Below are 22,728 nucleotides of genomic sequence, written 5' to 3' on the forward strand. Positions count from 1 at the left end.
TAACACAAGATAAACTGAACTTCAATAAAAAATGCTATTGGTCCTTAATAAAAAAACAAAAAAAGGACCTTGTAGGGTCCTTCCATCTAGGTTGGAGACAGTCCTATAAATGCCTTTTCCAGTATGCATAGTCTTATTCAAAGATAGACTGCTGTGGTAAGCTGCTGTTGTAGCCACGCGTTCCGGGAAACAAACTCACTCAGGAGGACAATGCAGGTAGTGGAGTGCGGTTTATTACACCGGCGGGCCCAAGGCAGAGTCTCCTCTTAGCCAAGGACCCCGACCAGTTTTTGTGAAAACCTTATATACCCTAAGTGTACTTGCTCAAACCCACCTCCCCAAATTCCTTGAAACTAGTCTGGACAAGGTAAAAGAGAGATACAATCAAAGTTAACCCACGATTCATGTGTCACAAGGCTAGATAAACAGTGGATATCATCAATAGGCCTATGGTCATATCCTGATAAACATAATGGAATTTACTACTTTGTTCTGTTACAGAGATAATTAGCATATTCTTTTAGGCAACGGAGAGTCCAAGTACAAGTCCTGAGGCTCTTTTATCCGGGGGTCTGGTTTTCCATTGGTATGCCATTTCTATAGACACCGGGCACAAAGTTCAGAGTCCACTGGGAGGGTGACCAGGCGTGTAGCCTAATGTTCACAGCCTGGCCTATGATGGAGTCCAGCTCTGTCTGTTTCCTCCTTCACTGCAAAAACAAACTTACTTGAGTATCCTTTTCATAATTAAACTTTACAATTATGTTTGGCCACCTCATGCAAAGAGTTGACTCATTGGAAAAGACTCTGATGTTGGGAGGGATTGGGGGCAGGAGGAGAAGGGGACGACAGAGAATGAGATGGCTGGATGGCATCACTGACTCGATGGACGTGAGTCTGAGTGAACTCCGGGAGTTGCTGATGGACACGGAGGCCTGGCGTGCTGTGATTCATGGGGTCGCAAAGAGTCAGACATGACTGAGTGACTAAATTGAACTGAACTGAACATAATTAGGATAGTTAAGAAATTTGGGATGGTCAGGTATACACTGCAGTATTTAAAACGGATAACCAACAAGGACCTATTGTATAGTACAAGGAACTCTGCTCGATATTCCATAACAACGTAACTTTGAAAAAAATTTGAAAATGAATAGATTCATGTATATGTGTAACTGACTCACTTCGTTGTACACCTGAAACTAACACAAGATTGTTAATCAACTGTACTTCAATATATAAAAAAAAGACAATTATGTGACATAACAAGGAACTATCTGGGAGGTGAGTCTTAGTAAACACCTCAATTAAAATGTCAAAATTCTAGTTTTGTTATCAGGACCACCAGATTTTTCAGAATTCCATACAATTTCTAGAATATAACAACAACATTTACCCATACCTTATAACCTAAGAAAGTTTTGACAGTGCTTCCCATGTAATTAAACATACCAAACAATCCTAGTTTAATCTCTTAGACATTTTGGGTTCTGGGCTCCTTTGTTACAAACCTGTCACACCTTTCCTTTTCTCATATTAGTTTGTCCCTTATTTTCTTTCCTATTTAGAAATAACCAACTTCAGGACCATGTTACTTTTCCCCTTAACAAAATGCATTTTCATTTCTCATATCTTTCCTAGTATACTGAAATGTTTCACTTATTTTAGTGGCTTAAAATATATACATATATGCATATTACAGCTTTTCACCCTTCAAAGGGCTTCCTTGGTGGTTCAGTGGTAAAGATACCCTGCAGAAGGAAACAGCAACCACTCCAGTATTCTTGTCTGGAGAAATCTATGGACAGAGGAGCTTGGTGGGTACAGCCCATGGGGTCACAAAAGAGTCGGACGTGACTGAGCAACTAAACAACAACAGCCCTTAAGAACCTTGATCTCCAGCAAAAACAGAAGCAAGGATTTGTGATTATACCAGGGCTTCCCGGTTGGAAAACTTATGTATCTACAGCCTTCAGAAACACACATCATCTCATTGAATAACTTCTGTCCTCCGTGTGGTGTCATATGTTTCTAACAAACCCAAACATATTTAGTTTTTCTCTCATAAAAAAAAGTGGGTGAACTTAGACTTGTTTAGCAATTAGCAATTCAAACAGTGACTTCCCATCATTTAACTTAACAAAACTTTCAAGTTGCCAAAATCTGCAGAGACTTTTTTTAAGTAGATTTCCTAAAACAGTTATTCCCAAAGAGTTCAACTCCCAAAACTCTTATCTCAATTATATTTAACTTAAAGTTAAGTAATTGTATCAAGTTACTTTCCTTGCTCATGAATTGTGTAACAGAATTAATAAGATCTTAACTTTCTTAAGTATAATAAACTTATAGTTGATGACTCTTGAAACATGTCTGCATTAACTAAGTTTAACAAGCTTAAACTTTCAGACCAGATATTTAATACTGAGTATTTCCCAGATTGCATGAACCTGAAATTCAATTGGGTAGGTTTCTTTTGTATTTTTGCTGCTGCTAAGTCGCTTCAGTCGTGTCCAACTCTGTGCGACCCCATAGATGGCAGCCCACCAGGCTCCCCCGTCCCTGGTATTCTCCAGGCAAGAACACTGGAATGGGTTGCCATTTCCTTCTCCAATGCATGAATGCGAGAAGTGAAAGTGAAGTTGCTCAGTTGTGTCCGACTCTTGGCGACCCCATGGACTGCAGCCCACCAGGCTCCTCCATCCATGGGATTTTCCAGGCAAGAGTACTGGAGTGGGTGCCACTGCCTTCTCCGTTTGTATTTTTACTAAGCACTTAATTTCTTTTAGGGCTTCCCTGGTGGCTCAGAGGTTAAAGCGTCTGCCTCCAATGCAGGAGACCCGGGTTCGATCCCTGGGTCGGGAAGATCCCCTGCAGAAGGAAATGGCAACCCACTCCAGTCTTCTTGCCTGGAGAACCCCATGGACTGAGAAGCCTGGTCGGCTACAGTCCATGGGGTCGCAAAGAGTCGGACACAACTGAGCGACTTCACTTTCACTTTAGTTTCTTTTCAGCGAGTCACACAGCTCGTTTGCACATTGCTGCATAAGTCTGATACTCTCTGTCGGGGAAGACATGCCTCTGTGACAGACATCCACACAGAGACCTCAGTTTCCCTGCAGTCCCTCTTTCCTCTTCAGTCTCAGGAACTGTCAGAATGTGTACAGCTCAAAGGCACAGGGGGAGAAAAGCAGGTTCCTCTTAGAAAGCCACTTCCTCTCACTGCACAGGCAAAAACCAGTTTTTACAACATAAGAGAGCCCCATTTGGCCATTTTCAAGGGGAGATCTCCTTCAGTACCCAAATAGCCAGTTCAGCTTAACCAATAGACAATTGTTGTTCAGTCACTCAGTCGTGTCTGACTCTTTGCGACCCCATGGACCGCAGCACACCAGGCCTCCCTGTCCATCACCAAACTCCCAGAGTTTACTCAAACTCATGTCCATTGACTCAGTGATGCCATCCAACCATCTCATCCTCTGTCGTCCCCTTCTTCCCCTGCCCTCAATCTTTCCCAGCATCAGGGTCTTTTCTAATTAGCTGACTCTTCACATCAGGTGGCCAAAGTACTGGAGCTTCAGCTTCAGCATATTCCTTCTAATAAGTATTCGGGGTTGATTTCCCTTAGGATTGACTGGTTTGATAGAGCGTGGCACACAGCACTTACTTCTAGATGAGCTTGCAGGTGGCTCTGAAACAGACTTCAAACTAAGCGATCAGTTTCGAGGAGCGTCTTCACCACATGCAGTTACCAGGGCCCCCTCAGGAGGTCTCTGAGAACACTCAATCCTTCCACTTCCTTTCTTCCCGAATCAGCGGGGTCTCCCCTCAAACCAGGATCCAGGATGATAAACAAACCCAGTCCAGAAGGCTCAGTCGGATTCAGTGGCTTAAAAGCTAAGGAATTTCATGCTGTTCCGCTTCCCACTCACAGATTAGTTTCAGCTGAACTGCGGTGTTGTCATTTAGAGAGCCACTTGGGGCCATTTCTCCCTGGATCCCAAGGAATCTTGGAGAAAGCAACGTTACAGTAAAATAACATTTTCTTCCTATACGTGGGAGCATCACTGAAAATGACCCAGTTCTGTAAAACACACCCCAGGAAACTCTGAGACGGAGCAGAGCTCTGATGTTGCATTCTGCACACAGCCCGTGTCACCAGCAGCGTCGGGGCCTCTGGGGGTGGCCCTGAGGTCAGGGTGCCGGCATGCGGGGGCGGGCGTGGGGACACACACGGAGCACAATGTCCAGGTCTGCAAAGGCCGGCGCCTGACGCTGCAACTGCACAGCAGTAAGAACAAGGCACACGCCAGGCCGAAGTTAGACGTGGCTGCCAGCCCACTCCCATCGCTGTGAGGCCAGGCCCTGCTGAGGGAGGTGTGGCGTCTCCGCTCCACACGGGTGCTTCAGCTGGGGTCCCTCCGAGCTCTCTGGGTTCCCAGTCATCAGAGAAAAATGACAAGTTTCTGAGTTTTTCACATCACTAAACATGATCTGGTAAAAACCGTGTATATACTGTATAGTTTAGTTACGGAAAAGGGGGAAGCTTTTATCTAGAAAGAGAAAAGTTGAATTAGTAAGCTCTCCCACTAGAGCAGAAGTTTAGTAAAGGGAGGTGAACTGAAAGCACCCACAGGGATGTGCACCACTCTTCTGGGTGAGTTGCAAACATGACTCGTACAACGAGAAATCTGTCGGACCTCCTGGGCTGCTGGCTCACTCGGACCTGCTCCCCTCCTCCTGGGGCTGCTCGCCCAGCTCTGGGTCCTGCCCACCTCACGGGGGCTCCATCAAACGGGCAGATCAGGTGAGAGCCTGGAGCCCTGAGGAGAGGACCCTGGGGGACGCGTGCGGGAGCCAGCCTCCCGCTCCGACCCCAGAGGGGCCCCCACTCTGCCCGCCAGCTCCGCACCCCGTCCTGGGGCAGCCTCTGGCCTTTGCGAGGAACAGGGACTAGCCTCCAAGGTGCACGTGCAGGAGGAAGAGGAGCCAGTCTCCTCATTGTGTTTCTTTAAACAGGGACGCATTGAAAGGAAACATCAGCCCGTCAGCCCATCACCAGACCAGCCCTGATGCCGGCTGACCCTGCAAGGCGCCCGGCCACACCCATGTGGCTTTGCCACAGGGCTGAGCTGGGGGCTGCTCTCACAGGCAGACACGGCCGCTCAGTGCTCTGCAAACCGGGGATGCACCTGGGCTCGATGGCCGGGGTCAGCAGGGCGCTGCTGTGCTGCACACAGTTCACGGGCCTCAGCTGCGAGGCCACTGCCCAGCCAGCCACCACCCAAGCCTCAGGCCCCGCTGTGAAGATGGACAGTGCCAACTCCCCGGCAGGGTTCGTGCCAAAGAGCGAGGCACCCTCGGCATCCAGCGCTGTGACTGTGAAAGCCTCAGGAGCCAGAGCAGCAATGCCGGCAGAGCCGAGGGAGGGGATGCTCACGGTGGAGGAGGGCGAACACTGTCGGGCAGCAGAGGCACCGGGATGCTGGGTCATCATCTCAGGAGGCTCCTTCTGCCCGAATGCCAAGCTGTGTCTTCCCAGGAAGTTGGTCCGGGTGGAGCCAACACCAGCTTGGCTGGGACAGGATGCAGAGACTGAACCCGGAAGGTCAAAGTCCCAGTGAAGGTCACGTGGGAATCAAGCTGACCTTTTCAGATCTTAACCTGAGTTTTGAGCACGTGAAGACTTATCATCACAGCTGCATCTCCAAGATGGAAAACCCCTGCAGCAAGGTGAACAGCACTGAGAGATACACAGGGACCTGCCTTCAGGTTCTGTGAACCGAGGTCACTTGATTCAAGTTCTGGGCAGTGGAAACAGCCTCGGCCCCCAGGGTCTGTGCGAGGGGGAGGAGCCCCGAGAGGGACGCGGTTTGCTGGCTGTGTTTAACGTTGAAACCGACTCCCTAGTTGAGGCAAGCAGGTGTTAACCTCCTGACCTGTGTGCGCCACCCACCGCCCCCGCGCTCCCCATGGCACACGAGACTCTCACGACCAATAAACGTGTTCTCCAAAAACACTCAAGGGCACTTTCAACAGATACAAGCTTTTCATTTTAATTGCACATTCGTGGCAAGAAAAAGATGTCAGCACTGTCAGTCAAACTGTGGGGCCAACACGTGAGGGTGGCGGCCTGCAGCCCAGCACCGCGAGGCGGGTCCCCCCGACGGCTCCCTGACTCGAAACCCACAGCGATTAGGAGTAACGGGCTGGCTGCACACCTGGTTAAAAGCAGCTCTCACATCCAGACAAGTGATTACTCGCATCTCCCTCCAGTGTCAGCAGAGCCTCACAAAGGGGAAGCAAAATTCTCGCTTGGATAAGCTTCGCCGGGGAGACGCCCCCTCGGCGGGTGTTGGGGTAACGACCTGGGGCCCTTCTCTCCTGCCCACGCGAGCAGGGCCGTGAGCAGGTCGCAGGGACGCCTCGGGGGCTGCCCCACGGCCCTCTTGGGGAGACCGCGCACAGGCCGGGCGGGATGCTGTCCCTGGGCACGTCCTCTCTGGGCCATCCGGCGCCACGCGGCGGGCATGCACGCCTGGAGTTGGTGTTGGGGGGCGGCCGCAGGCCGCGGGCTGGGGGTCGAGGCTGCTACCTGGCCTTCTTGGGCTGTGCTGGCCCGTTGGGGGTGCCAGGCGCGAAGTTCCAGTCCACGGGGTTGAGCAGCTGCTGCGTCTTCTTGCGGGTCCAGTAGGGGTTGATGAGCAGCGTGAGGAGGGCCAGGCCAACCACGAAGAGCGCCAGGTGCGGCGGGAAGAGGCTGTGGGCCAGGCCGGCCCAGTGGCCCAGGCAGACCCACCACATGTGGTAGGTGAGCACCATGCGGCAGTGGAACAGGTGCACCATGGCCCACTGGTTTAGCCTCCAGAGCCTCGAGTTCGCGCAGCCGGCCTGTCGGGGGCAGAGTGCGGTCAGGGGCGGGGCCGCGGGCCTCCTGCCGCCCGCCCCGCCCACAGCCGCCCCCTGCCCCGCCCACAGCCGCCCCCGCCCCGCCCACAGCCGACCGGTGCCTCCCTCTCTGGGACTGCCCCCCTCACCCCCAGGGTCGTGCACACACTGCACACAGCCAGTGACTAGGTGACGCTGGGAGACCCATCCATCACCTGTGACCAACCTCCCCAGGCCCCGGGATGAGATGTGACCCCGTTTGTCTTCTGGAACTGTCACCCCAGTAGCCCAAGGACACAAGCCCAAGTGAACATGCCCTAAAATTATTCTAAATTCACAGAAAAACTAGCTGTAGCCAAAACCCAACAGGGAACCTGAAGACTCTGCACAGCAGACCGGGCACACAGAGATAAGCCTTCCTGGCTTGTGGTGGGGATCTCGCTGCACCAGGACGGCCCGCACACCTCAGACCCACAAGCTTGTGCACCCCGGCCTCTCCTCGCCGCTCTGGGCCACACTGGGGCTGGGGCTTGTCCTGGGCCCCCTCCCAGGGGAGGGCCCGTCTGGAACATGCAGGAGGAGAAGGGCCCAGGGAGGTGCTGCCACGGGCCAGGCAGCTGCCCGGTGACCCTGGGAACAGGGTGGCTTTGCTGCAGCTGCACCTGCCAAGTCCTGAAGGGACATGGACACTGACCTCTGGAGGGACCACACTGTAACAGAGGAAGACCCTAACCTCTCGGAGCTGCAGAAGGTGTTCACACAGCTCTGACACAGAAAGACGAGAAGCAACGGGACCCGTGACCCAGGGCCAACTTAAAACAGTGGGAAAACAGGAGTTTCTTCCTTGTCTGAAGTACTGTGAACTTCCAAAAATAACTTCACAGAAAATTTGAGTTGCCTGCTGTTTCTAGGCCAGACATGACCATGTCCTCTTCTACTACCAGGGATGTTTAAATCATCTGCAGATAATACCCAGAGAAACACCCTATTTATTCCGGCAGTTTTAAATATTAAAAACTCTATTTACATTAGCTTCTACCAAGCCTAGACCAAGAAATGAGTGTGAAGAAAAGCAGAAGGATGAGGCAGAGTGAAACAGCAGTGAGCAGGGAGCCCAGGATCCCTAACAGGTCTTCAGAAAAAGTCTTGGATGAATTGGGGCACGTATGTTCTCAGATGGAAAACACTCAAAAGATATTACATTCTTCCCTCCTAGAATCCATCCAGATTTAGTCTAAATAAGAGAATACCTCCCTCCATATTTTATCGCTTTAAAATAACTCTAAATAATGCCACCCATGCAGTAAATGCACCAGGAGGGCTGAAGGTGCCTCAGTAAAGGATGAAATGTGGGGACGCTTCAGAAATAAGGTGATTGCAGTGCAAGAAATAAACAACACAAAATGAGAAGTAAGTAAAATATACAGAGAGCTGATACTGGGCAGCATTTTGACTCCCCAGAGAAAGGATGGATGATGTAATTACATCAGGATGCTTGCTCGCTTCCTGGGAAATCCAGTGGGATCTCACTTCCCACCTTACTTAAAAATACTTTTTTTTCCAAATGGATTAAATGTCAATATTTCAAAGAAAAAGAAAACCACAGAATACTAGGGAAACAACACAGTTCTATAGAAACAGTTTTATACCCAGTGCGGCGGGCAGGCATTCTCCACTTGATGTCAGTCAGAATCATGACTCACACAAGTAAAACTTAAACTGTACGATCAGACAGAAAAGAGTGCTTCTCAAACACCAAAACATGTAAGGTTTGAGGCTTTCAATGAGAGATTCCTTACATGAGAAAGATTTAGCCTTTGCCTTGGCCCAAGGACGTTAAATGTACAAACTGTAGAGTGGGGACGTGAGCTAAGCGTGCCCTGGGCTGCACACACCAAGTGCAGAGTGAGTTGTGGATGCTTGGGGGACGGGGGGCCACTGCTCATCCTTTCCACCCAAGAGGCCAGCAAGCCATCTTCCATCCACTGAACGGTCTCCTCCAAAGTTCACTAAATGTCCTCTTTTCCATGGTTTCCCCACGTGCTGAAAGCAGTCATTTTAAATCACTAACATCTACACCAGAAGCACGAACTTTTACTCCTACAATAATTACATTAAGTTCAGAAAACTCCAAGCTTGAGAACTGAGCATTTTTGCTCTTACTCGGGCACTAAAATTTTTGCATTCATCATCACCAAATGCTCTGAGAAAAGCTGGGTCAGTAACAATCTGAAACTTAACCATGCAAGGTTCCTTTGTCTAGCTTGGGTCCCAGCAAGTAGTGTGCCTGGCATATATTTATACATAAATTCATTGTTTTTTTTTAATATCAATTCATCTACACCTGGATTAGTGTCTCTGTGGATGAACCAGCTTAGATGTATGAGTGTGTAATTCATTTATTATTATTTCTAAACAGCATTTCAGAACCAAACTGAAGGAGGAAACAGAAGCGTGAGCCCATCTGGGGTGTAAACTACATCACAGTGGTGAAGTCCGGTCCTGACACCCGCCCGCATCTCATCACACCAGAGTCCACGGCGAGAGTGCCTGGACCCCGAAGCCCTACGAAGCAAGAACTCGGCAGCGTTATGAAAGGCTGAGAGCGGCATTTACTCCCAAGGCTCAACAGGACCTGAACTAGAAGAACTAGTCTACCTGGACACGCTGGCTCTGAGCTTTCCTAGCTGAGGGGACAGCTTTGCTGTGGGGCCGCTGGCCACGTGGTGAACACAGCAAGGCTGCAAGAATGGGGTCCCATCCCCGGACCCCCCTTTTTCATTTCCATCCTAAGTGAATGGCATACAAACACTTCAGAGGGAAAAGACCCCAAAGTGCCTCCCTCTGGGATTCCCCCCACAGCTGAGGTCTGTCTGCTTCCTGAGGAGGGGGGCCGCCCCACCTTGGGAGGAGCTGCCAAAGACCCCCTCCCCAGTGCCTGATGTGTGAAGGGCGCTGGGGGAGGCCTGTGTGAGCTGCAGACCACAGGCAAACTCCGTCGTGAGGAATCAGGGACCCACGGAAAGGGCCCTGCCGCCAGGACAGGCCCCCAGGAGCGACAGGACGGTCCATGTCCCACAGCACCCTGGGGTCAGGAGGATACCCCAGCTCCCTGCTTCACGCCGAAGAGGGAGGGGCTGGGGCATCCAGCACCCCAACTTGTGATCAGACAAAAGCCACAGCCTCCGCCCTCCCCCAGGAGGATGCTGACAAGAAGCCCCAGGGCCCGGGCTGGGTCGATTGGTTGCGAGCTGGGAAGAGGGACAAGAAGCCCCAGGGCCCGGGCTGGGTCAATTGGTTGCGAGCTGGGAAGAGGTCAGCTCCGTCTAATGCACAGACTCCAACAGAGGCCCGAAGATGAGGCATAACCTTTCGCTCCACACAGAGGGGCAGGACCCATCCCCAGCCCTGCTGAGGGGAGTCCCTGGGACTGGCATAGGATGTTCCCCGGGGGCAGGAGGACACAGGGACAGAGTGGGACACTGGGCTTCCCCGGTGGCGCAGGCGCTGCAAATCCACCTGCCAATGCAGGGACAGGGCTTGATCCCCGGTCCAGGACCCCACATGCAGAGCAGTGAAGCCACGTGCCACAGCTCCTGAGCCTGAGTGCCCTGGAGCTCATGGTCTGCAACAGGAGAAGCCACGGTGACAAGAAGCCTGATATGGCAACCAGAGAGGGCCTGTGTGCTGCAGCAAGGACCCCGTGCGGCCAAGAGAAACACACGGTTTATAAAAATGGAACATTAGTGAACAGATGAAATGTAAACAAAGTCCCAACGGAAACCAAGGAGCTGAAGAACACAAAACTGAACTGGAAACTCACCATGGAGGTCCCCAGTCACCTACAGGTTCAGTGTAAGGTGCGTCAGGTCCTCAGTCGAGTCCGACTCTTTGCAAGCCCCTGGACTGTAGCCCACTAGGCTCCTCTGTCCATGGGACTCTCCAGGCAAGAATATTGGAGTGGGTTACCTTTCCCTTCTTCAGGGGATCTTCCCGACCCAGGGGTCGCACTCAGATCTCCCGCACGGCAGGCAGATTCTTTACCATCTGAGCCACATGGGAGGTGTACAGTGTAACCCTTGCCAAAACTCCAATGGCATTTGTAACAACAATAAAAATCTAAAGTTCACACAAAACCACAGAAGACCCCAAATACCCAAATCAACCTTCAAAGAAAAGAACAAGGCTGGAGACACCACATCTTCTGACAAACATTACACCAAAAAACAAAGACAACGGAAACATAAACAACTGGGACGGCAAACTAAAAAGTGTCTTCAAAGCAAAGGAAACAACAGAGTGAAAAGGCAACCTACAAAGTGGGAGAAAATATTTGCCAACCATATGTCTAGTAAGAGATTAATCTTGAACATAGGAACTCCAGGGATTCCCTGGTGGCTCAGTGGTAAAGAATGCCGCCTGCCACTGCAGGAGACACAGGCTTGACCCCTGATTCAGGAAGACCCCACGTGCTGCACAGAAATTATGCCCTTGAGCAACACCTACTGAGCCTACACTCTGGAGCCCAGGAGTCGCAGCTCCTGAGCCCACGAGCCCCGGGGCCCACGAGCCAAAGCAAGAGAAGCCTGCCGCCGCAACTGCAGGGAAGACCCTGTTCTATGCAACGAGAGGAAAGTCAATGAGCAGCAACGAAGACCCAGCACAGCCAAAAATAAATAGATAAATACATAAAATTGTTTTTTAAAACAGGACTACAACTCAACAGTAAAAAATAACAAAGACTCTGATTGAAACGTGGGCCAAGGACTTGAACGGTTTTCCAAAGATGACACACCAATGGCCAACAGGCAGGTGAAATGAAAACATGCTCCCCGTTACCAGTCATCAGGGAAAAACAAGACCGAAGGCAATGAGCCAACAGCCAAGAAACAAAGAAAGCATACACTGCGGAGGACGTGGAGAACCTCAAACTCGGCGCTGCTGGTGGGAATACAGAATGTGCAGCCACTGCGGGGAACAGCGCGGGGGGTTCGTTTCTAAAACCGGAACTGCCTTAGGGCCCAGTAAAGGAACCGAAACCAGGATCTGGAAGGGCCTCAGTGCCCCTGTGTTCACCGCAGCGTGAGTCACAGTGACTGAGGCCGAAGCACCCCCGAGCGCTCCCTGACGGACGGCGGGCGAGGAGAATGCACTCACACTCGTAGTGGGAAGACCTCCAGCCCGAGAAAAGGAGGGAGCTCTTCAGCATGTGACAGCACGGCTGGACCCGGAGGACGTTCACCCAGTGACACAAACCAGGACAGGAAAGACGGCACAAGTGCACGTGGACGAGGTGTCCGGCAGCCCTAAGTCAACTGTGGAGGGTGGCTGCCGGGGGCGGCAGGGAGGCAGCGGGGAGGTACCCAGCAACAGGCAGCAGGTTTCAAATCAAACGGGACGAGTAAGCTCCAGAAACCTGCTGCACACGTGTCCTATGGCTGACAATGCTGTGCTGGCCACGAAGATGTGTGTAAAATAATGCAACGTGAAATAAAACCTTCAAGAGATGTATACAGACACATAGAAAAAGCACGTTTTCAAGGGCTTACAAACACTGTCTGCTGAGACCTCCCTGGTGGTCCAGGTTAAGAATGCACTTTCCAAGGCAGGGGACACGGGTTTGATCCCACTTGCCAGGGGGCGTCTGCAACTAAACCCGCGAGCCGCAACTACCGAGCCACAGCGCCACCATGAAGACGCGACACAGGAACCAAGTGAGCATCTACCAAAAGCCCTGTCCACCACGGCAGACGCGACATCCAGCACATCTTCTTTTGCCATGGGCTGGAAGTCTGCTGAAAATTATTAAAATGCAATTCGATCAGAATGAGCTTCCTACTGCCTTTAAGCTCTAACCCAGCCTGCGGACAGCACAGGCCACAAGGGGCCAGCAGCAGGGGCGTCAGGGGTGAAGGGACTGCAGCTGGGTGCAGAGGCTATGGAGGAACAGACTGAGCAGGTGTGGGGGCCTACCTTCAGCAGCATCCAGGAGATGCAGGTGAAGGGCGTGCTCATCTCCAGGAGCAGCGTGACCATGGGCAGGTAGTGGCCGGCTTGGAGGTTGACCGCAGAGCCGAGAAACCCCAGGAAAGCAAAGAGGTGGTGCACAGCCAGGAAGCCATCGAAGGTGTGGAAGAGCGCATTGGACACATGAAGGGCGAGGTTCTCGAAGAAGAAGAAGCCGGTCGCCGTGGTGATGTGGAACCAGCACCAGTCCTGCTGGCCGAGCGCCTTGTCGGCCTGGAGCACGGGGTCCAGCAGCAGCGCCCACAGCCCCGCCGCGGTGCCCTGGATGCCGAAGACCGCGCGTGTGGCCGCCAGGTTCCAGAAGACCTGCTCGCGGGCTGCCAGCGAGCGGTAGGTGGCGTTCAGGGAGGAGGACAGCCGGTGGCAGACCACGAAGACGCCCAGGTAGAAGGCACAGCCGGCGGCCGCCAGTGCCCCGCGGACCTGCCCAGAGGTGTAGTCCAGGTCAAGGGCACCAGCACCCAGGAGGCTCATGCTGCCCGCGTCGTCTCAGCCAGGCCGGGGTCCACACGCTACACCAGGGCTGTGGCCCCCAGACCCTCATGCGCCCGTCCTCACCCTGGGGAAGAACAGAGCCTGACCTTCTGCTGGCCGGACAGAGCGGCACACAGGCCGCGCCCGCGCCAGGGAGACGGTCACAGCACAGGCAACAAGCCCCCACCTTGTGCTCCTGCGTCTGGGTGACACACACATAGCAAGAAAGCTTCCACTGGAGGGACAGATGCACGAGAGACAGTGACGTGACAGACGGAGGGGGTGTGGATGGGGCAGGGAAAGACACGGGCCCGACTCATCTGTGTGTGCACGTCTATGCGTGTATCTGTGTGTGTACATCTGTGTGTGCGTGTATCTCTGTGTGTAATCTGTATGTGTATCTATGTGTGTACATCTGTGTGTGTGTATCTCTGATCCCTGTGCACATGTGTATGTGTGTACAAATCTGTGTGTGTGTATCTCTCTGTGTGTGTACATCTGTGTGTGCATGTATCTCTCTGTATGTACATCTGTATGTGTATCTATGTGTGTACATCTGTGTGTGCATGTATCTCTCTGATCTCTGTGCATAAGTGTATCTCTGTGTGTGTGTGCACATCTATGTGTGTACACATCTGTGTGTATCTCTGTGTACATCTATGTTTGCGTGTATCTGTGTGTGCATGTATCTCTCTGATCTCTGTGCATAAGTGTATCTGTGTGTGTGTGTATACATCTATGTGTATACACATTTGTGTGTATCTCTGTGTACATCTATGTTTGCATGTATCTGTCTGTGTACACCTGTGTGTACATCTATGTGTGTACACATCTGTGTGTGTGTGTATATATCTATATTTCTGTCTACTGTGATGTTCTGACATCTGGACTCCCCAGACACTACCCCACTAGCCAAGGGCCCATCAGGAGCCACCCATGACCTGTGCCAACCCCCCTGGCCAGACCCAGCCTCCACCACCTGCCCTGCCCCCAGGAGAGGACACTCCTCTGCCTGGATCACCCCGGCCGGGTGCCTGGCAGCTCAGAACACCCCTGTCGCCCAAAGCCCAGAGAAATCACTAGAACAGGCCAGTCTCGGGTTCACCCCACCCTGCTTGCTTTTCCCAACAAACCCCAGGACAGGCCGTGGCCTCCATCCCGCTCTGTCCTGCCCTCTGTCCTCTGAGCCCTGGGCCCCGCCTCCAGGCCCTGTGAGCACCACGGGCTTTGTCGTCCTCCGTGGCCACACCTGTCTGACCCTCTCAGAACAGAGCCCGGAGCCATCTGGTCCCGCAGTGGTCAGCTTCCAGCCAAACAGGGTGAGGACCAGCTCCGACAGGAGTGGGCTAGGCAGATGGAAGGAAGCCTCACCATCCAGAGCCGGGCCCCACGCAGGGGCCGTGTGACCCTGAGCTCTGCTGAAAGGCAGCCCCTCCCAAGCCTTCATCCTGTCCGCCCCCTCCCTTCACACGTCCCCCTGGCACTGCGCTCCGAGCCAGCACCTCATTTCATGGAGCTCTGTCTTGAAATGGGGGTTCCCCTTCCCCCATGACCTTGAAAAGCTCTGACTAAACAACTCAAGCTCTCCAGGGGAGTGGCCTGTACAGAGGCCTCTTCTCCAAGGCTGGCGGACCCTGGGGCCCCGGGACTAAAGAACCAGGAACAGGGCGGTAGGTTCTGACCCCGACTCCACAGTTTAGGAGAGGGAACCCAGGAGCCGGAGTCTGACTGCAGGACGGAGGTTGGCGGAGAGGAGGGCAGGAGCCGACGCGGAGCTGCTGGCTGGGGGTCTGCCCGGCTCACGGGACCGTGGATTCCCAGGAGCCAGGTGAGCCCAGGCTGCTCCACAGACCTCTGACAGCCACGTCCAGGCCCTCAGAGCTGGGCCGGGGGCTCAGACCGCCCGCGGGCTCACCTGTTCCTTTCAATCACGCAGGGCGCCCCGGGCACCTGCCCAGGGCCTGCCCTCACTGCCCTGAAGGGCCAGCTGCGGGCATGTCTGACATGCCCAGGTGCCCTAAACAGGTGCAGAACCACTGAACATGCCCGGTGCCCCCAGCTCTAGGGCCCTGAGACTCTGAGACGCGGTGGTTTAGTGGCTTCCTTTTCCTAACCAAGTGAACGCAACTGAAAGTGTGTGAACGTCTCCTGTATGCTGCAGGTGGTTTTAACTGTGAGCCAAGTTAAAAACCAAACCAAACCCAGTCATCCTGGAGAGAAAGCCCGGAACAAACCAGCACCCCCCACGCCACGTCCCCGCCTCTGACCTCCCTGCTGCCCACCAGGCGGCACACAGAGACGTGCAGTCCTGAGGGGCCAGGCAGAGGGCCTGGGAGGGTGGGAAGTGGAGACACGAGGCCGCAGCAGAGTCGACCACCCACCTCTGAGGACACAGGAGAAGCCAGGGCAGAGGGGAGGGCGGCTCCCAGCACCCAGGAACCAGGAAAACCACTGGCCTCCAGAGTCACTGACAGGCAACCTCAGCCTGGTTCCGGGTCCTCACGCCTTCCAGGATCTGTGCTGCTGTCAAGGCAGACACTAAAGCTCCCAGGCCAGACAGAGCCGAGGTGGGACCCATCAGAGACACGGACGCAACTCCCTCTGCAGACCTGGGACCCGACCCCAGGACTCCACCCCCAGTACCCGACCCCCAGTACCCCACTCCAGCACCTGACCTCAGGGGTCCACCCCCAGTACCCAACCCCAGTACCTGACCCCCAGTACTCCACCCAAGTACCCAACCCCCAGTACTCAACCCCAGTACTTCACTTCCAGGACCCGACCCCAAGACCCAGTCCCAGTACTCCACCCCCAGTACCTGACCCCAGTATTCCACCCCCAGTACCCAACCCCAGGACCCACCCCCAGTACCTTGCCTCAGTACTCCACCCCCAGTACCTGACCCCAGTACTCCACCTCCAGTACTCTACCCAAGTATCCGACCCCCAGTACTTCACCCCAGGACCCGACCCCAGGACCCGGTCCCAGTACTCCAGCCCCAGTACCTGACCCCAGTACTCTACTCTCAGTACTCAACCCCAGTACTCCATCCCCAGGACCCAACCCCAGTACATGGCCTCAGTACTCCACCCCCAGTACCTGATCCCAGTACCCTACCCCCAGTACTCCACCCAAGTACCTGACCCCCAGTACTCAACCCCAGTACTTCACCCCAGGACCTGGTCCCAGTACTCCACTCCCAGTACCTGACCCCAGTACTCCACTCCCAGTACTCTACCCCAGTACTCTACCCCAGTACCCAACCCCAGGACCCACCCCCAGTACCTGACCCCAGTACTCCACTCCCAGTACTCTACCCCAGTACTCTACCCCAGTACCCAACCCCAGGACCCACCCCCAGTACCTGACCCCAGTACTCTACTCCCAGTACTCAACTCCAGTACTCCACCCCTAGTACCCAGCCTTAGTACCTTGCCTTAGTACTCTACCCCCAGTACCTGACCCCAGTACTCTACTCCAGTACCTGACCCCTAGTACTCCACCCCTGGGACCCAACCCCAGTACGTCACCCCCAGGACTCGACCCCAGGACTCAACCCCTGGGAGCTGACCCCCATACTCCACCCCCAGGACCTGACCCCAGTACTCCACCCCCAGGACTCCACCCCCAGGACTCGATCCCAGTATACCTGCCCCACCCTGTGCTCAAGCCCTCCCTGAACACACCCTCCTGCAGAGCTGCCTGCTCAGAGTTTCTGGGCAGGTTGGGCAGGTCCAACCTGTCACCCTGGGCCTCAGGGATACACAGGAGAGGTGACCCATCTGAGCCATGAGGGGCAAGTCCAGGCCTTGGGTTGGAGGTGGTCTGCAGGAACCTAGTCAGCGGCCAGACAGCCCCCAGAACCCTGAGGTGGCACTGCTGCCCCTTGGCAAGCAGCACCCCAGGGTACAGCCGGGCCCTGCTCAGGAAGGCAGCACAGACCAGAGGGTGGCGGGCAGAGCTCCAGCGGCTCAGCGCCTGCCCCCCACCCCACCCCACCCCTCACCTTCTAGTCAAGGGCACCCGGGGCCAGCTGGTCCCGTGGCAGCAGGCTGGCCTTACCTCAGGCCCCAGCTCGAGGTCACTGTTGCTTCCCCCTGCACAGCCACACCCAGGAGCACGGACCCCCTGCTCTTTCAATCCTGGGGGGCTCTGGAGTCACCCCACTGCAGCCCCTGCTTCTGGGCAGCCAAGGCCCCACAGCCGAGGGGAAGGGGCTCCGGGGCTGGAAAGCCCGCCTCTGCACCACAGGCCTCCATTTTCTTCGGGAAATCAATCTATGTACAAACTTCGTCTCTTTCACAAGATTCGGTGGTTTCGGCCGCTTCCCTGCACTGGACCAGGCGTCTTAGGAAACTGAAGAGAAGGGTTTCCGCTGCCCTGTCCCGGGGACCGGGGTCTTGCCACCAGAGCAGGTGTGAGCTCCCGTCGTTCACTGGAGGCTACACTGATCCAAAACTTGGAAATATGTCAGAAAGAGGGAAAAGCAGGCTTTCTTAAGGCACCCTGGATCGCTTGCAGGCCCCTGAAGGTCACCTGACCTTCCAGGGCACACAGCGGGTCTGTTTAGCAGGGACTGCTCTGTGAGGTCAGCCAGAGGCACCGATGAGGTGTGGCATTCCTGGACTATCCCCTGCCCCAACCGCCAACCCGGAGTTGGTTCTGTCCTCTCTGACAGTCTTTCCTCAGCGAGTTAGTCCAACCTGATCTGTGCTCCCTGTTTGCTCAGGAATTATGCCTCTGTATTTTGAGAATTATACTTCAGCAGCTTTTAAACATTTTTTTCTCCCAAAATTTAAAGACATGCTCAACATGGTAAAGCAATCATACTTCAAAAAAAAAAAAAAGAATATCACTGATTTGAGGATGCAGAGCAGAGCTCGTGTGAAGACGTGCAGGAAGATCCCACTGAGTTAAAGATGAGATGTGGCAGCAACTGATGGCTTGGAGAGAACCAGCCAAGTCGTTAAAAAACTGGTCAATTTCCATCTCACCTTGTGGATCTCTCCTCTTTTACTTTTCAGTTCTTTTCATCTCCTAAAAAAGCTCCTATTCCCTATTCCCCCCACAAAATTGCATCCCTTTAATCTGCAGTGTGAAAGAGGTATTCTCCAAGTTTTAAAGTGGTACAACCCATTTTACGTCAATATTTAACACAGAATAAATACACTTAATTTTTGACATTCAAAAAGTAAGTAAAAAAACACTCTCAATGAACATAATTCAAAAAATATAAACAAGTCCTACAGCCAGCACGACCTGGTCTGGGCCGGCCTGCCAGTGTCCTCTCGGACCGCCCGCGGACTGCACCCCTCCCACCGCGGCCCGCGCGGCTCACCTGATGCCGGAGCGACCTGACCACTGCCCGGCCCACCTGCGGACAGGACGACTGTCCCTCTGCATGCTCACCTGCGGACAGAGCGACCCGATCCTTGCCGGCCCATCTGCGTAAGGGGCGATTAGACCCCCGCGCGGCTCACCCGAGGACGGAGTGACCTGACCATTGCCCGGCCCACCTGCGGACAGGACAGCCTGACCCCCTGCGCGCTCACCTGAGGACGGGCGAGCCGGATCCCGCCCCCACAGTCCAGGCCTGGCCGTCAAGCACCGCTGGCCGCACCTGGTGGGCGCGGGGATCCTCAGCGCGGGGCTGGGGCTCTCAGATCGTCGAGGAGACGAGGACCAGTAGGAGAACCCGGCCCTGCCCAGCGCCCACCCGAGCAACGATGTGTCAAGACCCTCGCGCCCGGCGCTGCGCATGCGCGCCCGGGGGCGTGGCCGCCCGGCTGTGGGCGATACCAAGGGTGCGGGCTGGGCGGGGGCGCGGGCCGTACCACCGCACGGAGGGGTGCGGGCCGTACCATCACGTGCAGGGGGCGCGGGCCGTACCACGAGCGTGGGGTGGGGCGGAGCTCTCTAGCCTCTAGGGAACCAGCCCGGGACGCGCCCTTCACGGCCCAGGTCTGTTCCTCCGACCGAGATGGACCAGGAAAGGGCCGCCGGTCCCGCACTCGCCGGGAACGCGGCCCGACTACGCCTCGGTTCCCCCGCCGCGCCCCGCGGAGACACCCGGCGGAGCCCCGGGCCCGCAGTGATCCCCCGGCAGAGGCCGCGGGCGCAGTTTCGCTTCCCCTCGGCCGGGCAGGTAACCAGCTCCCTACAGGCTAGCCCCGCGCGCCGGCCGGGCGCGCGTGCCCGGGGCAGGGACCGCACTGCTGCCCGGTGGCTCGTGGGGCCGTGAGGTCGGCGGGTGAACCCCCCCCTCTCCGCCGCCTGGTCCCCGCCCAGCGTGGGGGCCTCGCCCCGGGAGCACGAGGGCGGGCTCTGGAGCGCTGGGACCACCTCCCGGCCTGGAGCCAGGCAGCCCTGCGCCCCGGATGGAGCAGCGGGAGGGGCCATGAGACCCCGCTGAACTGCGGCCCTGCTCACAGCCGGCTGCCCGCGTGCTCCTGTGTCCCCAGCAGCGCCCTCCCCGCGGTCTCATCCCCGAGGCTACCTCCAGGACACTTGTCACCGCTGGGCATCCTGTGCTCTCATGCGTTTGTCCTAGTTCCCTGTTGATTTTCTGACTGTGGTGTTAGTAGCCCCTGGGCCCGTGCCCGGCACCTCCGCGGCGACCAGTGACCAGAGCAGGTGCGGCAGAAAGAGCCCGTGAGGTCCCATGGGAAGCGGCCTCTGCCCTCCCGCCCTACCTTGACCCGCTGCCTGAGGCGCCCGCAGTCACTTCACTGAGCTGCAGCAGTGCCGCCCAGCCCGCACTCTACAGTCTTCCTGCCCCTGTAACCCGTGAGGAGAACCACGGCCTCAGCCACCTCTCAGGACTTCTCTGAGGATGAAATAAGACATGGACATTATCAGCAACCTTGAAAAAAAGTATCGATTACTGTGTCCTTCCAGCACACTGGAGATTTCCGCTCACACTCGGGCATGGCTCATTGTCTAGGTTGAACCAGAGTCCTGCCTGTCTTGTGGAAATAGATGTGAACCGCTGGGGAAGCCACCGCCTCCGCCTCCCGACCTCGGCCCGGGAGAGGCTACGGAGCACGCGCTCTGTCCCTCCGCGCTAGGCGGCGACCAGGCCGCCTTGAAGAGGAGGAGCTGGGGTCGGCGGCGCCAGGTGATGACTTGCTAGTCACACAGGCAGTAAATTCCTCAGTGCTTTCAAGGGTCTTGTCATCTGTTCTGCTATCTTTAAAGCACCCTGATAAAAGCAGTCATGTTAGTGATAAATAACCGGGGGAATTGAGGAAGCCAAGCCAGGGTGAGGGATCCCTCTTCCTGCTGTGTGATGTGTGGCGTGAGTGTGTGACCAAGCTAAGCCCTTTCTGTAAATGGTCGATTGAGGAAGCCAAGCCGGGATGAGGGTAACTGACTGACTGGTCCCATTTCCCATAGGGCTCAGGGAGACCGAGTTTGGAGGTCCAAGCTGTGAGGGTGTAGAGAAGAGGACCGAAAACACAACTTGTAGAGGAGGTGGCCAGGGCGGCATCTTTCTTTCTGATATAAGCAGTACACGCTCATTGTTTAATCAAGAAAAAGACAGGTTTTTAGAAGACATTAGCAGACGCGGGGGTGGGATTTCTCCTCTCTTCCTAAGAACCGAGGGAGGGAGGGAGGGATCTCCCCAGTTTTAAACCTGGGAGTCACTCTCCGGAGTGGAGTAACTCTGGAATGTCACACTGGAGAGTGGCACCCCCACACCCTGCTGCCAATCAACAGTTGAAAGCACTAGCCGCAGATGCTGGCCATCTGTGGACTACAGGTCAGAAACAAGCACAGACTCTGGATTCTGGCTGTGCTGGCGATCGGGGTCCCCCCAGCTCGAGCCAGGCCACCCTCCGTCCTCAAGGCCCGACCTCGGGTCTGTCCTTGAACCTTTGGTTCAGCTTTAGCACAAATCCCCCAACGCTGGATATCTGATCAGATTCCTCAGCCCCACCTCCCCATGTTATCACCTGGGCCTCCCTGTTAAGTGTCCAGTGAGAATGCCCTGACCTTGATGCTTCCTCCCGGGAGCATCCGGTCCCCTAGCCCCCCAGACACACCCTGCTCCTTGGCTGTGACCCTACTTGTCCCTGTTGTATTTGAAGGTGAGCCCAGTCTCCTCCCCACCGCCCCCCCTACCCAGGCCTCCAAGTCCCCACACGGGTCTCGTGGTGCCTTGAACTGGAGCTGCTCACTGTTTCAGCAACTAGTCTTGACAGGGTCAGAGTGAAGGGTTAAAGTGGGCGATTAATTCATCCCACTTGGGGGCTGTGAGTAGAACAATACTGGAGACCCCTGTAGGTTCAGGATCTCTCAAGAGAGCAGGTTTGCTGAGCAACAGAACTGTGAGAGAGACGCACGAGACATAACCCCAACGACAAAACAGCGGTGACGTGAGACCCACATCCTGCCCGTGAGCTCAGTAAGTTAGGGATCCCCAGAACGTGCTCTCTGCACACACAAAAAAGCAGTAATTTGTGGACCTTGCTTGACCATGTAGAGTCAAGAAGACTCCCTTGCTCAACCCAGAGGAGGAGCTGATGGTGGAAACATGACCTCTACTCAAGAAAGTCAAAGAAGTTCTCCCCTCCCCACTTTTCCTCTGATTGTAAAACTGTAGCCAGTGTGTTCTCAGGGCATCTTCTATTCTAATAAAGCACCTCTTACCTACCACCTTGCCTCTCACCCCATTCTTTCTGCTCTGAAACACAAAAAAGGACTGTGTATGGGAGCTCTTTGAAGCCCCCAAAACAGCACCCACTTGGTTTCAGTCTCATGAATACTGCTGCTGCTGCTAAGTCACTTCAGTCGTGTCCGACTCTGTGTGATCCCACAGACGGCAGCCACCAGGCTCCCCCTTCCCTGGGATTCTCCAGGCAAGAACACTGGAGTGGGTTGCCATTTACTAGTTCCTTAACAACTGTGGCAAAACAAACACTTTCTGGAAACAAAAGACATTTATCACAGAAAAATGTACCTTCCTAGAGTCATTTCTGCTCCTATTGAGTATTCATTATGTCCATTTCTTTCTCTGCAAAGCATAGTTTTGAACCACCAACCACGGTGCCTATGGCTTGGATCCAAGAGTCTGAAAACACGCTAAAGGCTCAGGCTGGGGTTTCAACTGTTTCTCGCCAGTTTTACTCCTACTGCTTTGGGACCTCGGAAGCCTTGATTAACCTCTGAGCCACAGACAGGAGAAGATGAGATTGGTCTAGTCTCTTCCAGGGACTTCCCTGGTGGTCCCGAGGCTAAGACGCGGTGCCCCAACACAGGGGCCCGGGTTCCATCCATCCCTGGTCCGGGAACTAGACCCCACATGCTGCAACTACGAGTCTGCGTGCTGCAGCTAAAACC

The 22,728-nt window shown here is 54.8% G+C and overlaps 1 protein-coding gene, 1 long non-coding RNA gene and 1 other non-coding gene across 11 annotated transcripts; 1 reads left to right on the forward strand and 2 right to left on the reverse strand.

Annotated features, from left to right (window-relative positions):
* Positions 1-215: 215 nt before the first annotated feature.
* Positions 216-6,017, reverse strand: LOC129643275 (uncharacterized). The gene is made up of 2 exons (XR_008710209.1): positions 3,665-6,017; positions 216-710 (listed from the first exon to the last, which is right to left on the reverse strand). It is a non-coding gene; the product is annotated as an uncharacterized LOC129643275 (long non-coding RNA).
* TRNAW-CCA (transfer RNA tryptophan (anticodon CCA)) lies at positions 2,791-2,862 on the forward strand. The gene has a single exon. It is a non-coding gene; the product is annotated as a tRNA-Trp (tRNA).
* A 10-nt stretch (positions 6,018-6,027) lies between the features above and the next one.
* Positions 6,028-20,115, reverse strand: CLN8 (CLN8 transmembrane ER and ERGIC protein). Of its 9 annotated transcripts, none has more exons than XM_055567589.1 (5): positions 20,079-20,115; positions 18,725-18,795; positions 17,449-17,844; positions 12,859-13,471; positions 6,028-6,888 (listed from the first exon to the last, which is right to left on the reverse strand). In XM_055567589.1, exons 4-5 carry the CDS (start codon positions 13,384-13,386, stop codon positions 6,589-6,591), a joined length of 828 nt encoding a protein of 275 aa, XP_055423564.1. In that variant the 5' UTR covers positions 13,387-13,471; positions 17,449-17,844; positions 18,725-18,795; positions 20,079-20,115; the 3' UTR covers positions 6,028-6,588. The 9 variants fall into 9 exon arrangements, with proteins under 9 accessions (XP_055423564.1, XP_055423566.1, XP_055423565.1 ...); XM_055567591.1 differs by lacking the exon at positions 20,079-20,115 and adding an exon at positions 19,007-19,113; XM_055567590.1 differs by lacking the exon at positions 20,079-20,115 and adding an exon at positions 18,939-18,988.
* Positions 20,116-22,728: the final 2,613 nt, after the last annotated feature.

Source organism: Bubalus kerabau, chromosome 2 (genome assembly GCF_029407905.1).
Source record: "Bubalus kerabau isolate K-KA32 ecotype Philippines breed swamp buffalo chromosome 2, PCC_UOA_SB_1v2, whole genome shotgun sequence".
Classification (NCBI taxonomy): domain Eukaryota; kingdom Metazoa; phylum Chordata; class Mammalia; order Artiodactyla; family Bovidae; genus Bubalus; species Bubalus kerabau.